This window comes from Periplaneta americana, chromosome 10, assembly GCF_040183065.1.
Source record: "Periplaneta americana isolate PAMFEO1 chromosome 10, P.americana_PAMFEO1_priV1, whole genome shotgun sequence".
Lineage (NCBI taxonomy): Eukaryota > Metazoa > Arthropoda > Insecta > Blattodea > Blattidae > Periplaneta > Periplaneta americana.
In genome coordinates, this window is record NC_091126.1 from 13594563 (window position 1) to 13611643 (window position 17081).

Below are 17081 nucleotides of genomic sequence, written 5' to 3' on the forward strand. Positions count from 1 at the left end.
TCATTTTAAAAATATGTCTGTGTGTTTGCAAAAAAGGAAATGAAAAAAGTGTTATTAAATTTTAATTGTTTATTTTACAAATGTACGGATCAATATGAAAATTCTGTTACAGAGAGTTTGTAGAGCATGCCTTTGCAAGTACATTGCAAAAAACTGATTGAATCTATCTTTAAAAATGGCTTAGATATATCGGTTTTAGTAAAATCCTGCATTGCGTACATTTTTTCCAAATGTGGGCTCCAAAACAATTTTTTTTTTTTATATTTATATTTGGTTGAGTTGCTACAGCCATGAGCTCTCTACATACAAAAAAATTAATATTTTACACCAAATATTTAAAAAGTTTTAAAAAAATACCATCCTCTCCCCTTAAGAATATTAGGAAAATATGAAATCTACAAGCACACAATAGCATAGCCACAATGCAGAAACGCAATATGCAACTACAATTCAGCACACACACACACACACACACACTGTTTGATGTAATCATAATATATAACATACAACAACTCCACCACCATATGAACAGAATACCCCTACCACAGATGGCAGCAAACACCGAGAAGCAAGAACCAGTGTCGAAACAGTGCCATCCATCACACAAGGTATATTACCTTTTTAATAATTCTAACACGTTCAGTTTCGATTTCTTAAGAAAGTTTTATTTTAAAAGGGTCAACTGAATCGATACATACTATTCACAATTCAGCTCATAACTCGAAAACACCTCTGATTGAGATTCTGGCTGATATGTACATCTACTGTCAGGCAGTACATTTCACTTGACATGTGTCAGAGGAAGAACAATTGTTTGTATGCATCTGAAGTCTGACAAGTGTAATATGTAGCTAGTCAGCAATGTATGCAATGGAGGGGGAAAGAAACTGGCCATCCTGTCCCATTATCTCCTGGCCTAGTTACCTCATACGTAGTGCCTTCTTGATACCACTTGTGACATTCAGACCTGTCTTCGGACATTAATTAAACAACTCAAAAAGTATTTGAGATATTTAAATTTTTTCCCACTAAATTATACAACAAAGTTCACTTATTAAAACAGAAGAGAGAAAATATGAAATTTTTACCCTCCAAGATGTACAGTACATGACCCCTTAACTTTCTTAATTCCTAAATGTGTTGATCTGTCTTGCTCAACACTGATTAGTAAACTAAGATATTAGTAAGATCAATGAGAAAAAAAGATAAAATGTAAACTTATCACCAGACAGCAGCTTTTTGGTCCCTACACGTCCCGTTGCTTAAGGAGGAAACATAGCAATGAGTTCAATGACCTCCCTGCAAGTGGCGTAGGCCTACACCTAACATTCAGTATCGAGATTAAATTCCGCTGTCTGCTTATCACCACTTTCTTCTGATTTCCACTATACTAAAAATTTTGCAAGCATTTGATAACTATATCAAAGATATCCATTTCAGTCAGAAGAAATTGTTGAGCTGTATATCCGAACTTGCTCGTCTCATGCTAGTAAATGAAGAAAAGAACTATATGCAGTGAATTAAAAATATATCTGAACGAAACATGCTTATGGAAAGGATAATGCAATAGAAAATCACAAAGCTCACTTTTGAATAAATTACCATTTTGTGCCAGTTTCGTCTAAATGCTTGAAATAAAGTATATTTTTCTGGTTTATGATCATCATCATTGGTGCTACAGCCTGTTGCAGGTCTTGATCACCCCTACAATGCACTTGAATTCGTTCATATCTACTGCCTTTCTTTTATGTCCTTCAAATCTTGTTCAACACTATCCAACAATCTAATGTTAGGCCATCCAATTCTTCTTTTACCTTTTATTTTTGTTAAAGTAACTTTAAGACATGGATCCATTATCTTTTCTCTGTAAAGTGTCCTTGAAGAATTGATATTCTAACTATATTTGTATCATCATAAGCCGCATATAATTAATTATATCTAATGAGTCAGTTATCATTTTCACATAGATGGCCAAAAATTTTACTTAATATATATGAATTAAATACTATTATAGTCACAATCATGCCATGGTATGAAAGAAAAATTTCACAACCTCGAGCAGGAATCGAACCTGCGACTTCCTGTTGTCCGGTCAGGCGCTCTACCACTGAGCTATCGAGTTCGTCTCACGCCAAAGGCTCGGAATTATCCTTTCATACTGGCGACTCTGTTATAGAGTACTGTCCATAGCGTCTGATCTAGTCAGCACTGCTTATAGGTGGAAATAAACTTTACAAACGTAATCTTCATCTTACGATGTTTGGATGACGTATATACGTCCGTTGATGTGACATATTAATGAATTAAATACTATTATAGTCACAATCATGCCATGGTATGAAAGAAAAATTTCACAACCTCAAGCGGGAATCGAACCTTGACTAAGATCAGTCGCTATGGACAGTACTCTATAACAGAGTCGCCAGTATGAAAGGATAATTCCAAGCCTTTGGCGTGAGACGAACTGGATAGCTCAGTGGTAGAGCGCCTGACCGGAGAACAGGAAGTCGCAGGTTCGATTCCCGCTCGAGGTTGTGAAATTTTTCTTTCATACCATGGCATGATTGTGACTATAATAGTATTTAATTCATTAATATGTCACATCAACGGACGTATATACGTCATCCAAACATCGTAAGATGATGATTACATTAATATATATGTTTAAAATACTTTAAGTTCATTTTGTGTTTTTGTTATGCAGCTTTCACAGTTATAGGTGACAACAGGTCTCAGAAGTTTTTTTTTATACATATTTTGGTCTCTGCTTGAAGGCTAAGGTATCAGGAGCTAAATTTGTTTCCCAAGTTCAAAATATCCTCTGTTGTCTAACGTTAATTTGTGGTTAATTTCTTTGTCTATTTTATTCTCATCTATAATTTTGTGCCTAAGTATTTAATTTTGTGATAGTCGGATAAATCAGCTTATTCATAACGACTAAAAATAAAATAAAATATTTAATTTATAAGAAAATTCTGCACATAAGAGAGACAGTCTGTGACAGGCAAGCTGGTAAGCACGCTGATGAAAACATCAATGCACAAATCGAATGACAGGAGAATCAATGGGTTACATGTCAAATGCCATTTGATTATAAAAGACTAAAGACAAGCAATACATACCTATCTTGAAGATTCTCCAATTTTTCCAACTTCCGTGCAACTTTGTACGAGCCTTTCAACTTTTCTTTTTCTTCTTCAGTCAAATCCAAATATCTGTAACGAAACAATGAACACTCATTACATCATTAGCTCTGCCTGCAATATGAAAAACAGCTTACTCAACATTGTCTGTGCCAGAAGAATAAAATAAGGGTCACATTTTAATTCCTATTTTCGAGATAAAAGATGTTTACCATTCTCATAACATTATTCACGATAACTTCTGAAACAATCATTCTTCACACATTCTTAAGTTTAAAAATAAAGTGAAAATGTTTGTATGATATTTGAAAAATGTTATTATAATTTTTTTTTAAATGTTACTAGCATTATATGGTACTAATTTTTATTGTATTTATCTGATGCATGTACCCTATAAGATAAAACAATGTAATAAATATAAATAGATCATTTTCTTAATTAATAACAGTGTATATCTCCAATAAATGATTTTTTTAGCATCGCCACAGATACACTTGATTGTACTTGTCACTAGAAAGTTTTTGAAATTTATATTTTCCCCGCCATTCATAAAATATTTTGATATGATACCTCTTGCACAAAAGGAGAGATCTATAACTGAAACTCGATTAACATATTTCAGTATTATTTGTATTTATCCTGGTAATAATGAACAGTTTGACTCGTAGACATTTTGTTTTTTCAGCATTAACTTCCCATGATTTTACGAGAAGATTAGAAGAGAACGGCAGTTACGTAGACTTTCAGCTCCCCACTACTACCATTAATGCACAACACAAAGAAGTCAATACGGCGGTTGCTGTCGTCTGCGATACAACGAACTTTTCTGTTGATTTTCGAGTTTGGCATTTTTTCCGGTTATTATATGCTTATTTAAGTTGTGTTAACTCTCGCTAGTGGTTTTATATTTTATTTTATCCGTCTTAGTATTTATTTTATTATTGTAAATATTTTTGTTTTATCACTATTATTATTATTATTATTATTATTATTATTATTATTATTGTTGTTGTTGTTACTATTATTTATATCATCAGCATTATTATTTCAACCCTGTAAAATTTATGTAGACTACTGGACTGTATCCGAGGATGAGCATATGCTCATTTTGGGTATCTATTCATATGTATTCAATTCAAATGTAAATTGTAAATAAATTTGAAATTTGAATTTGAAATTCAATTCTTTAACAACAGATTATATTCAGAATAGCATGTGTGAAATTTGCGAATGCTCTTCTTGTTTGATTTCCTTCTTTAAAGATAAACTTTAACAAGAAAAATGCTCTGTTCAACAGAATAATCAACCATTTCAAATATAAGAAACGTACAAGTTGCAAACACAGTGTGAACCGAGAAAACAGCCTGCTTTCCATTAGATGAAAGTGCAAATTTGTAGGAAAGACTCTATGATTGAGGATTTAGCTGTAAGAAATAGTTAGAACAAAAGCAAAAGCACCTAGTAAGCCTAGCACTTTATTAGTTCTTACTTCTGTAGAACAGGGGAGTAAGGTTGCTCTCGTAGATTTACTACACATGCTTTCTGGATAACGCTAAATGAGCAACACAAAAAGGCCTGCAACCAGTACAATGATTCCAAAAACAGGCAAAACGAATAGATATATTATTTTAATGTACCGAAGTACATATGATATTTCCATCCAGATATTCTGCGTCATCATACGATGAAAGAGTAATGGAACGGAGGACTTCATTCCTAGGTTCATAGATATCTATGACATAGTGCTGAGGGCGGCCACTAGAGGGAACCCAAGAGTTGGAACTTAAAACTGAGACGATTCTTCCAATGCCGGGGTGGAATCCGGTGTGGCTTAGTGGATAAAGCGTCAGCATGTAGAACTGAAAACCCGGGTTCAAATCCCGGTGCCGGAGAGAATTTTTCTCCGTTCCATTACTCTTTCATCGTATGATGACGCAGAATATCTGCATGGAAATATCATATGTACTTCAGTACATTAAAATAATATATATATGATATGCGTAAATCACTTCGTGATTTAAGACGGTGCTTATTCCGTCGGATCCCGACCAACTAGTCACTCATTACGAGTGCACCTCAGCACGTGTGGACTTTGGTACTAGGTTCATAGACATCTATGACGTAGTGCTGAGGGCGGCCACTAGAGGGAACCCAAGAGTTGGAACTTAAAACTGAGACGATTCTTCCGACGCCGGGGTGGAATCCGGTGTGGCTTAGTGGATAAAGCGTCAGCACGTAGAACTGAAAACCCGGGTTCAAATCCCAGTGCCGGAGAGAATTTTTCTCCGTTCCATTACTCTTTCATCGTAAAACGAATAGAGTTCTTGTAAGAACTACAAACATTAACATCTTACAGTGGAACACAGGAGGCTTATCTCCTCAGAAATTTACTGAATTAAAGACACTGCATGGACGTATTTATAATCAATGAAGCCAATGTCACACCAAAAAATGTCAAATATTACCAACGGAAAGATTGGAACAACCAGGCTTTATATAAGAAAAAACAAATAGCCAGTGGTATATTGATTGGAGTAAAGAACTATACATCCAAATTTAGAGTAAAAGGTAAAGGTATCCCCGTAACATGCCATGAAGGCACTTGGGGGGCATGGAGGTAGAGCCCCATGCTTTCCATGACCTCAGCACTAGAATGAGGTGGTGTGGTCGACACCACCCTCTGACTGTCTTTTAACTCCAAGAAAGACCCGGTACTCAATTTTATAGGAGGCTGAGTGAACCTTGGGGCTGTTCTGAAAGTTTGGCAACGAGAAAAAAATCTTGTAACCACCTGGGATCGAACCCCGGACCTTTCGGTCCATAGCCAGCTGCTCTACCAACTGAGCTACCCGGCCGCTCCAAATTTAGAGTACTGAAAGAAATGAATGACATGGACACTTCCGAAATAGTAGAAGTAATTGCCTGGGAAGGAAACAGAAAATTCAAGATTCATGGGATATACAGTCCTCTCCAAAATAAAAATCTAGATCTTAACATAATACTCAGAAGAACACAATCTTGAAAGGAGATTTTAATGGAGCATCCCCTAAATGGGTTAGAAATATCATAATAACACAGGGGAAAAAATAGAAGACTATTTGAATGGTGGACCCACGGAACTTGTGTACAATAACAAAGACACTCCCACTTCTTGCACTATTCGAATCTTGATTTAGCTATGGTGTCAACAGACTTGAAGAAATACACCACAGGATGCGGACACAGAGTGTACTCTCTGTCGACAGCCAGGAACAACAATGAATGCCAACCACCTTCTTACCTGCAGGAAACTTGATGCTAAACAAGAGTAGACTATGCAAATCTAATCTTTCAGGTAAAGCTCCCTGTAAAGCAGATTTGAATAATTTCAAGGGAAAAATTGTTCCGGGGCCGGGTATTGATCCCGGGACCTCTGGTTGAACGTACCAGCGCTCTGCCAACTGAGCTACCCAGGAACTCCACCCGACACTGTCTCAACCTTTCCCTTTATATCCACACAACTCACGTGGGCTGACGAAACGCCAGAGACCATCATCGAGTGCACACAATCTCTGTGTGACCACAATTCCAAGTCACACAGATTGTGTGCACTCGATAATGGTCTCTGGCGTTCGTCAGCCCACGCAAGTTGTGTGGATATAAAGGGAAAGGTTGAGACAGTGTCGGGTGGAGTTCCTGGGTAGCTCAGTTGGCAGAGCGCTGGTACGTTCAACCAGAGGTCCCGGGATCAATACCCGGCCCCGGAACAATTTTTCCCTTGAAATTATTCAAGAGTAGACTAAATTGTACTGATCAACAAGAGTCCAAATTAACTAGATTTCAATTGGAAGGCCGAGGAAGAAGAAGAAGAAGAAGAAGAAGAATAGTGCGACTTTCGTAATTTGGGACACTGAGAGATCTTTCAGTCTGCAGTTTCATGATGAAAACGACGATGATGATGATAATAATAATAATAATAATAATAATAATAATAATAATAATAAACTCTTCTACAAATATGTCTGCACTGCACGTCAAGTCAGTGACAGTAAGCATGAAATACTAACTCACCTGAGCAAACGAATCTCTCTGTTACTGAGCACAATATTTGTTTTGTTGGTGCTTGCGGACAGCTTGCCTCGCAAGTCGGCTAGTTCTGTTTCTACTTTACGCTGCTTCTTCCGTTGCTTCACGTCACCTGGCTTGATATGCATAAAAACCTGCTCCTCACACAGTTCCTTTAGCAAAGACTCATACTCCGGCTTGATCAGTCTGCAAACATGGAACACAAAAATAAATCCTTAACTGTCTCATTAAAAGGAGAATACGTTTTTATAATTTTAAGTAGTTCCAATTTCCTATATCAGGGACTTCTGTGAAAATCTTATTTAGTTCATTGTAAAGCAAAATAAATTCATAAGTTACATACCACCTTAAGCCTAATCAAGTGATAATTAAATACTTGCTTAAATATATGCATTAGGATATATACTGGAAGAAAATTACAGGAAAGAATAAGATAATATATTCTCTGATCTGCTTTCGGGTGAAATCTTAGGTATTATGTATGTAATATAATTAAGAAAATTTATGCAATAGTTAAAATTGGAAAACAATTTTCAGATGATTTCAAACTAAATTCGGGCTTAAGACAAAGTGATGCAATGTTCTCGCATTGCTTAAATAAGTGATTCAGAAATCCAACAAAGAAACTAAAGGAACAATTTTTAATAAATATAGCTAAATTACTGCAGATGCAGATGACACTGTTCTTTTAGAAAGAAGAATGATCTCGAAGAAGCATTTCTAAACCTTACTGAACATAAAAGTAAATTTGGATTGGAAAAAAATGAACATAAAACAAAATAGATCTAGATTCATTTTCCGGGCTGAGAGGCCGTGGTCTATTGGTTGGTTTTATCAGACGTTTCGTCTGCAACTGCGGCAGACATCTTCAGTGGAGTGGTATCCGAGGTCACAAAACTCTTCACGGCGTACCTGAGGCCTGCCTCGGATACCACTCCACTGAAGATGCCTGCCGCAGTTGCAGACGAAACGTCTGATAAAAACCAATAGACCACAGCCTCTCAGCCCAGAAAATGAATCTAGATCTATAGACTCCGGCCATGAAAGCCTACACTACAAGATAAAACAAAATATTTTATGTCAAGAAAACAACGCAAATAAAATCAAAACCAAAATATAAACATAGGAGGCTACTCTCTTGAAACAGCTGATAAATTTGTATATTTGGGAGCATATCAGCAGCAAACTGAGCATTCAATGCATTGCAGCTCATATTAAACAGCTAATCATGAGAATCTACAAGACGTTAATGAGGCTTATCATAACAAATGGACCTTTAGTGTAGAAATTAGTAAATGGCTCTCTGTTTTTAAAGAAAGATGAGTTAAATACTGGGTGCCATGAAAATCAATGGCAGTTGGAGAAATAACAAGTAATGCAGTGCAGATATATGGAGAATTAGATATTCTCGTTCCTACAGTGAATAGACTAAAATAATTAGGCTATATTATCAGAATGCATGCTATAAGATCAGCACACCAAATCTTTATCAACCAACCCCAAGGAAGCAGGTTGAGAGGCAGATCCAAATCCAGAAGATGAGACTGTGTTAATAAAGATCTCAACTGGGAGGCAAGATAGGGAAGACTGGAAGTGGAGGAACAATATGGAGCCATCTAAGATGACGACGGATGTATGCAAGCATCATGTGCAATCTAAATGTTATAGTATGCTACATTAGTATGTTTGCTTCATTTCCAGAGAAAGTACTTTCTTAATGCAGTGAGTTTAAAACAAAAAAAAAAAAAAAAAAAAAAGTCTTCTTTTCCAGTATACGAAAAATAAGTGACAATGAGATGTGAAACAGTATACAGTTTGTTTCAAAAATACGCGGCATAATTTCAGGTATGTATTTCCCGCATGTACACAATCAAAATAGTTCATTACAACATGTGTCCGGAAATGCTTCATTTCCGAGTTATGGCCTTCACAACATTGAAATTCACCGGAACGTTTTTCTTTCCGCAGGTCGTTGTCATTACAGAAGATGTTCAAAATGTCCACCTCCTGCTTGAATACAGACCTCACATCGATGTCTCATTGACCTGCAAACATGATCCCAAACTCCAGGAGTATTGCGTATGTCCTCAGAACATGCCACAATTCGATTCCGAAGGGATTCCAAATCAGGCACCGGAGACGAATAAACCAATGATTTTAAATGGCCCCACAAGTAGAAATCGAGAGGGTTCAGATCAGGTGAGCATGGAGGCCAAGCAATTGGACCATCTCTACCTATCCATCGATCAGGAAACCTTCGATCCAAGTACCGGCGAGCCGTACGACTGAAGTGTGCAGGAGCGCCATCATGCAAGAAGTGAATGTGTTGACGATTGATCAGTGGAATGTCTTCTAAAACATGAAGTATGGTGTTTTCCAGGAAATTTGTGTACGCCTACCCCGTAAGTCTGTTTACAAGTACATGGAGTCCAACTAATTGATCACCAATGATACCGGCCCACATGTTGAGGGAGAACCGCACCTGGTGATGACATGGAACAGTTGCACGTGGTATTTCATACGCCCATACATGCTGATTGTGGAAATTTGTTATGCCATCTCGTGTGAACTGTGCTTCGTCTGTAAATAATTCTAAGGCAGGATTTACACCACACTGCTGCAAGAACCACTGACAGAACCTAACTCGTGCAGGGTAATCTGCTGGTGACAGGGCCTGTACACGTTGCAAATGATAAGGATACAATTGATACTCTTTCAACAGTCTCCAGACAGTCGTATGAGGAACATTGACTTGCAACGCTACCCTTCGTGTGCTGATAGAAGGAGTCATGTTCACAGCCTCCAGAATCTCCTCCTGTACTTCTGGAGTTGTAGATCTTGGTCGTCCCCTTCCCAAACCAGGAGAGTTAAATTTTCCATACTCGCACAGACAGTAATGGAGATGTACAAATGTCTTCCGATCCGGACATTGTCGCTGTGGGTACCTCTCCTGGTACAAACGACGAGCCAGTGCAGCATTGCCGTCCGCCTTACCGTACATGAAGTGTATCTCTGCCAGCTCTTGATTTGAATACATGTCGCACAGTTTAACGTCTACACAACACTGAATGTAACCTTCGCCTCGGAATGAACTGTCAGAGTGCCCTCTTAATGTCTCCTTTGATGGCAACGACCTGCAGAAAGAAAAACGTTCCGGTGAATTTCAATGTTGTGAAGGCCATAACTCGGAAATAAAGCATTTCCGGACACATGTTGTAATTAACTATTTTGATTGTCTACATGTGGGAAATACATACCTGAAATTATGCCCCGTATTTTTTAAACACCCTATATAATAACTGAAATTTTGCACCTTCGTTCATCTCAGTGCTACATTACAGCCTAGAACATATATGTAACAGATAACTCATCACTGTTAAAATCAGCAGCACTTTGAAGAGAACCGCCAGGATCGCCACCCATCCGCCGTAAACGAACACAAGATGGCAGTACAGTCGCTAATGCAATTCAAATGGAAATTATGACGTGACTCCTTATGTAACAACTAGATGGCAGCATAGTAAACCTGACAAAAGTTGTTAACGTCAAAGCCTATAAGGCCGAACTATCAGGGTATATATATGATCTAGGGTTATAGTTATTTTATGTCAATATTGACAAAATTAAATTACATAACTTACATATACTTGAAGTGTACAAAATATAAATAAAATCGAATGTCTTATTTTTGGGATTATGAAGAATGCCTTCTGTATGCAATACGTGACACGAAAGTTCATTTCCTTATTTAGGCAGGTTTGCCAAACATAAAAAGTGACAATTCGGGGCACTTTTACACTGGATGGATGATCATTCACCTTTGCTGAGGCATGTGGATGTAAGGCATTCAGCTGGTAAACCTTGGGCTTCCATAGACTGTTACAAAACGGATTTCTTTTTTATAGTAATCAATATGGAACTAATTATTGGTATAAGTTCTACTGTAAAGAACTTCTCTTTTAGAATTAATGTGAGCAACTAAAGCTAAAAAGAAGTGATACAAACCTAGTCATTGCATTGTAAACCTGCGGCACCAGAGCCAAAACATCGGCTGCTGCGTACAGCATCATGTCACGAGTGAGAGGACGTCGGGCCCAGTAGCGCTGGTCCCTGCGATAAACATTCTTCAGCTGATCCTTCATGGGGTTGACGGGAGCGTCATACATCTCACAGAGTGCATTCAAGGACACGTTCTTCACTTTGTACACAGGCTTTCCCAACTCTTGCAGCTGCAGGACAGCGTGTGCAGCCTGCACAGCAAAACATTTCTAACATTACTCTCTACCCTAACGTTGCTATTCAACAAAACTGTGCAGAGAAAACAAATGCTTTCCCTCAGATTTAACATTAAGCAGAGTGGTAGCAATAGTGCTACCAACACTGTTTCATTAACAATGGTTGTATTTGAGTTTTTTTTAAATTGTTTTATTTTACGACGCTTTACCAAATGCGATGGTTATCTAGCGTTTAAGTGAGATGAAGGCAACAATGCTAGCAAAGAAGTCCAGGGTCCAGTGCCGAAAGTTAACTAGCATTTGAAGAGTCCACTGCAAGAATGATGGATGTCACTTTCTTGTCGAAAATGAACCAAGACTGTCAATACATAGTTTAAGACATATAGAATGTACATACAGAGTTATATGGCATTAACACTGATAGTCATTGTCCAGTAATGATAGGAAAATCACAGTTAAGCTTTGAGCGCTAAGCATTTCAAACTTTCAATTGCTTCTCCTGCAAAATGTATTCCAAATGATATCCATCATTCTTGCAGTGGACTCTTCATTTGTTATTAATGAACTGAGGGAAAACCTCGGAAAAAACTCAACCATGTAACTTGTCCCAACCAGGGTTTGAATCCAGGCCAGCTCATTTCAGTCACACATGCTAAACATTACTCCACAGCGGTGGACCATTTGAGTTTTAAAACAAATTGAAGAGAACAGGAAAAGAACGTGGTTTGCCCACATTTTTAAAAATGAGTTATGCACACTTCAAGGAATAGGATTCCATGTAGTTTAATGCTATGAAACAGTGTGATAATGTGAACAGTCCAAGCGTTATGACAGATTTTAGAACATGCTACAGTCAGACTTTAAATTGCTATCCTGAAAAAGTTGCCAAGTAGATATAGCACGTTCCCTTCCTGTGCTCTTCAATTACAATTAACTAATCCTCTGAAGTGGAATACGTAAACAAAATAGGTGTAAAATGTACAACCAATATTTTGAACAGTTTTATTTTCATCCCTGTGTTGATTTTTCAAAGCATTTTGTGGTTATGTACACGATCAGATTTTCATATCACGAAATGCAATTGACTGATTATTTATTAGTTGCTCTATGATTTCTGGTATCGTATTTAGGTTGAGTAACTGCTGGACAAGTTACGATTTTTTTTACATACAATAGAAACTAGTAAAATTAAATTAATCTTCATTTCCAAGGGTTGTTTTTATTGTCATTTTGTGATTGCTTTTTACTAATTAAGGCCTACCTCACATTTCTCCAACTAAATTGTTTTGCATAGGTAACTATAATCCAGCTCTGAAATGATGGCATCCACTCAGAAACTTAAATTTTCGTCTCCCTTAGGGACGAACCTACTTTTCGGGGTAGAATGAGGGTGTATGGGTTAGTATAAAGTTGGCTGTCATGCTGTCAAGATGCTTCTCGAGCTGTGTTACTAACCGACCTCAATATGTTAGTTAGCTTTCTAGTATTATTTTATACTAACTTGATTTTGTAATTCTCAATTATTGCTCTTTTACTATTTATTGAATTTAATTCGATCAAAAGTTACCTGGTCCTTCAGACTGGGAACTGTAGTGATGGGCTAGCTCCTCATTCTATTATAAAATATTTAATTTCTAAAAGAACCAATCTTAACGAAGCTGGGATCAGGTAGTGATCACACAGGATATGGATGATGCATCTTACATGATAAGAAAACTGATTGCAAAATATGGAAAGTGGAGATTAAGGGCTCATTCACAATGAAAATTAAACATAACGTAAGCGTTAACTTAAGAATGTAAACGTTACGGTAAAATCAAGAAGTCATACCATCATTCACGATGGGAACATAAACATAATCGCAAACATACTTGGTAACCATGGAAACTTAACAACAATGCCATTTCCTCATATCCTGTCGTAAACTTCAGCGCTCTACGATTGTGTTCTGTTTGCAAATCACGTAAGCATAAGCATGAAAGTTTGGAGTTTGCAAACTTTCATGTTAACGTTTTACGGTAATGTTTATGTCAATGCTTATGTGAATCATTGTGAATGATCCCATTTGGTGGTCTGGGCGCAAACTTCTGTGTTTATGTTACGGTTATGTTTAATTTTCATTGTGAATGGGCCTTAACAGATAAATTTTTAGAAAACTGAATGTTCGACATTAGGTATGGATGAGCAGTTAATGTGTGACACAGAAAAAATAAAAATAAATGTTGAAAGTAGATTAATTAGTGGTAGAGAATTATTGAATTGTTGAATTCAATTTTCTGGAGTAGAAATATTTTGCACCGCACTAAAAAATTAATTTTTAAGGCACTGCAAAGCACTTTGTTATGTGGGGCAGAAGCATGAACAGTGACCAGACTACAAGCCGAGGGAGTAATGGTGGTGGAAATGGATTTTTGGAGGTGGTCAGCAAAAATATAAAAAAAAGATAAAATCCAGAATAGAATCAGAGAAATTATGCAGATGGACAGAAATACTTTAGAAACAAAAGAAAGAAAATATTTGAGTTGGTATGGACATTTAGAACGGAATATCATGGAAGATACTGAATTGGATGGCGAAAGAGAAAGAAAAAGGGGTAGACCACAATAATGTTGGTTGGATGGGGTTCGACGGAGCATGCAGAGAAAAGGACTAAGTGATGATGATGCTATGGACAGGAACATATGGCGACAGAAGATTGGTTTGGGTTCATGAAGAACCATTGTATAATAGAATAATCCTTACGTACTTACTGGCTTTTAAGGAACCCGGAGGTTCATTGCCGCCCTCACATAAGCCCGCCATTGGTCCCTATCCTGAGCAAGATTAATCCAGTCTCTACCATCATATCCCACCTCCCTCAAATCCATTTTAATATTATCTTCCCACCTACGTCTCGGCCTCTCCAAAGGTCTTTTTCCCTCCAGCCTCCCAACTAACACTCTATATGCATTTCTGGATTTGCCCATACGTGCTACATGTCATGCCCATCTCAAACGTCTGGATTTTATGTTCCTAATTATGTCAGGTGAAGAATACAATGCGTGCAGCTCTGCATTGTATAACTTTCTCCATTCTCCTGTAACTTCATCCCTCTTAGCCCCAAATATTTTCCTAAGAACCTTATTCTCAAACACCCTTAATCTCTGTTCCTCTCTCAAAGTGAGAGTCAAAGTTTCACAACCATACAGAACAACCGGTAATATAACTGTTTTATAAATTCTAACTTTCAGATTTTTTGACAGAAGACTAGATGACAAAAGCTTCTCAACCGAATAATAACACGCAATTCCCATATTTATTCTGCGTTTAATTTCCTCCCGAGTGTCATTTATATTTGTTACTGATGCTCCAAGATATTTGAATTTTTCCACCTCTTCGAAAGATAAATCTCCAATTTTTATAGTTCCATTTCGTACAATATTCTGGTCACGAGACATAATCATATACTTAGTCTTTTCGGGATTTACTTCCAACCCTATCGCTTTACTTGCTTCAACTAGAATTTCCGCGTTTTCCCAAAAAAAAAAAATTCATTAATGCTACACACATGAAACAAAATATATCTTACAATTTGGAACTATACATCAGGTTTAGGAAACAATTTTTTTTCTGTCGTAACTTCATAAAACACTCACCACAACACATTTCCTTCTGACCATCTTCTTCTAGGAAAAGTGGACTACTTCCCTGAACTGTCCCTCCCTGTGCAAGCGAGTGCTATCAGTTTGGAGCTGTTCTATACCATACATTTTAAAAACAAGGGATCCACATTTCTCCACTAATTGGGAACCACTACTTTATGGTGTAGACAGACTGCAATACTGCAAGAGGCTATGCATCACAATCACAAGCAAAAATTGTATATTCCAAAAGCAGATCAATTTCTGACCAGATACAGGGCACACACCTAAAACGTATGACACGTCTGGTGAAACCCACATGTCTGGTAACTCTACGTTAAAATGAAGGTACAGTTTACTAGACGAAGATGTTACAGACAATGCATATGGACAGGGACATTAACTTACGATGCAAGGAAACTACAGTACTGTACAAATTCCTTAACAAAAATAATGAATATGCAGCACAGTTAAACACACTCAATAAGCAGAATTCCTAGGTCAGCCGTTCATTACCACACCGGGTAATTTAAATAAACATTTTAATCAAGCATGTGGGGAGAGCCTCGAGTTCTGAAGACAATGATGACACAAGTTTTAGTTCAGATGTATACGATTTAATGCTGCTGTTAAGTAAATGTTCTTTTTGCACAATAGTGTGTTTTCTCATTGTTACAGCAAACAGCCGCCACGACTGAAAGTTGATTTTATTGAATTCAGAGTTGCCAACCTAGATAAGTATGTTAAAATACAGCTCTAGAGTTGTAATGAAAACCACTGCCTTCTATGTATGCTACAATCCTACAATGCATGTAAAATTCATATGAAAAATTCGGTGTTAATTAATATACATCTGTGGCCGGGAGGAAAAAGGTCTCATGTAAAAATTTTATACTTTTCAGGAGAGCAGTAGAAAGATTGAAATTGGTGTCAGTTATAGAGTTTTTTTTAATTAAGGAGTTTTTCCTGGATATTATTTGTTTATATTTCTTCTAAAATGGGTAATGTTGCTCATTTACCAATTTTCTTGATTATTTCCAAAAATAGCCACACTTAAGCTCTTTTAAGACTAGAACCCAAACTGAGTAGAAGGGACTATTTAAACATCAGACCTTTTTCATGTCAAAATAAATGAAAAAATGTAAATTATTATGAATGCAAAATGGGTCTTAAACAATTATAGGACTGTTTACCCTGGTGCTTAAAGTTTTAAAAGGAAAGGGCATCAGTATGTGATAAATGGCTAAAATACAATTTAGACCTTTTTAATAGGGAAGCATGGTAAGCAAAAATGTGATGGTTTTTAAGGAATAAAGTATTAAATATTCTTAAGTCCTTTATTGTGTGTGTGGTCGATTCAAAAAGTACTTAGGACATTTGGTAACGCTCTACAAATCCAGTCAGGAGTTTTATTTGACTTTAGCCCTTTTACCAGATTGTAGAGAATTGTTTCCGCTTTCAAAATATATGAAAATCTCATTTTCCCAAAAAATTGACTTAAGACCTTTTTCCTCCCAGCCACAGACATTATATGAAACAATTCATTGCATTTAAATGTACTGAACTTTATTTAAACAATTCAAACTTCACTTAACAAAATGAAATAAAAAATATTCCAATTGAACACGAAATATTACAAGTACCTCAATCATTTTTACTCCTTCACATTGAAGTTGATGGTGAAGTTTGTATGTTGGCCAGATGGCTAACCTTCAGTCAGCTATTGTATATTAAGATTTTTTTAAATATTATTTTCAAAATATACTATTATGCAAAAATACTGTACAATACACAGTTGTGAAGTGCATTACAAAATCTCGGAAATTGAAAAACTCGCTCTGCTCATTTTTCAAACTTTTTCTCGATTTTGTAAAAGCACTTCCCAACCTTGTATCTTAATATACTATTGTCTACAAAGAATCAAAAAAATAATTTCCGTGAAGCAAGAATTCAAATTACACGTACTGGCTTCAATTTGCATTGAAGAGGCAAGAGTTCTCACTACAATGAGTTTGTCA

The 17081-nt window shown here is 36.7% G+C and overlaps 1 protein-coding gene across 1 annotated transcript in view; it reads right to left on the reverse strand.

Moving 5' to 3' along the window:
* Nucleotides 1-17081, reverse strand: part of egl (Egl_like_exo domain-containing protein) — a 48523-nt gene that overhangs the window by 5494 nt on the left and 25948 nt on the right. The window contains exons 6-8 of the mRNA XM_069836910.1: nt 11214-11458; nt 7194-7394; nt 3123-3215 (exon numbers count right to left, since the gene is read on the reverse strand). Of these exons, the coding sequence (XP_069693011.1) occupies nt 3123-3215; nt 7194-7394; nt 11214-11458 (539 nt within the window). The remainder of the gene's footprint in view (nt 1-3122; nt 3216-7193; nt 7395-11213; nt 11459-17081) is intronic.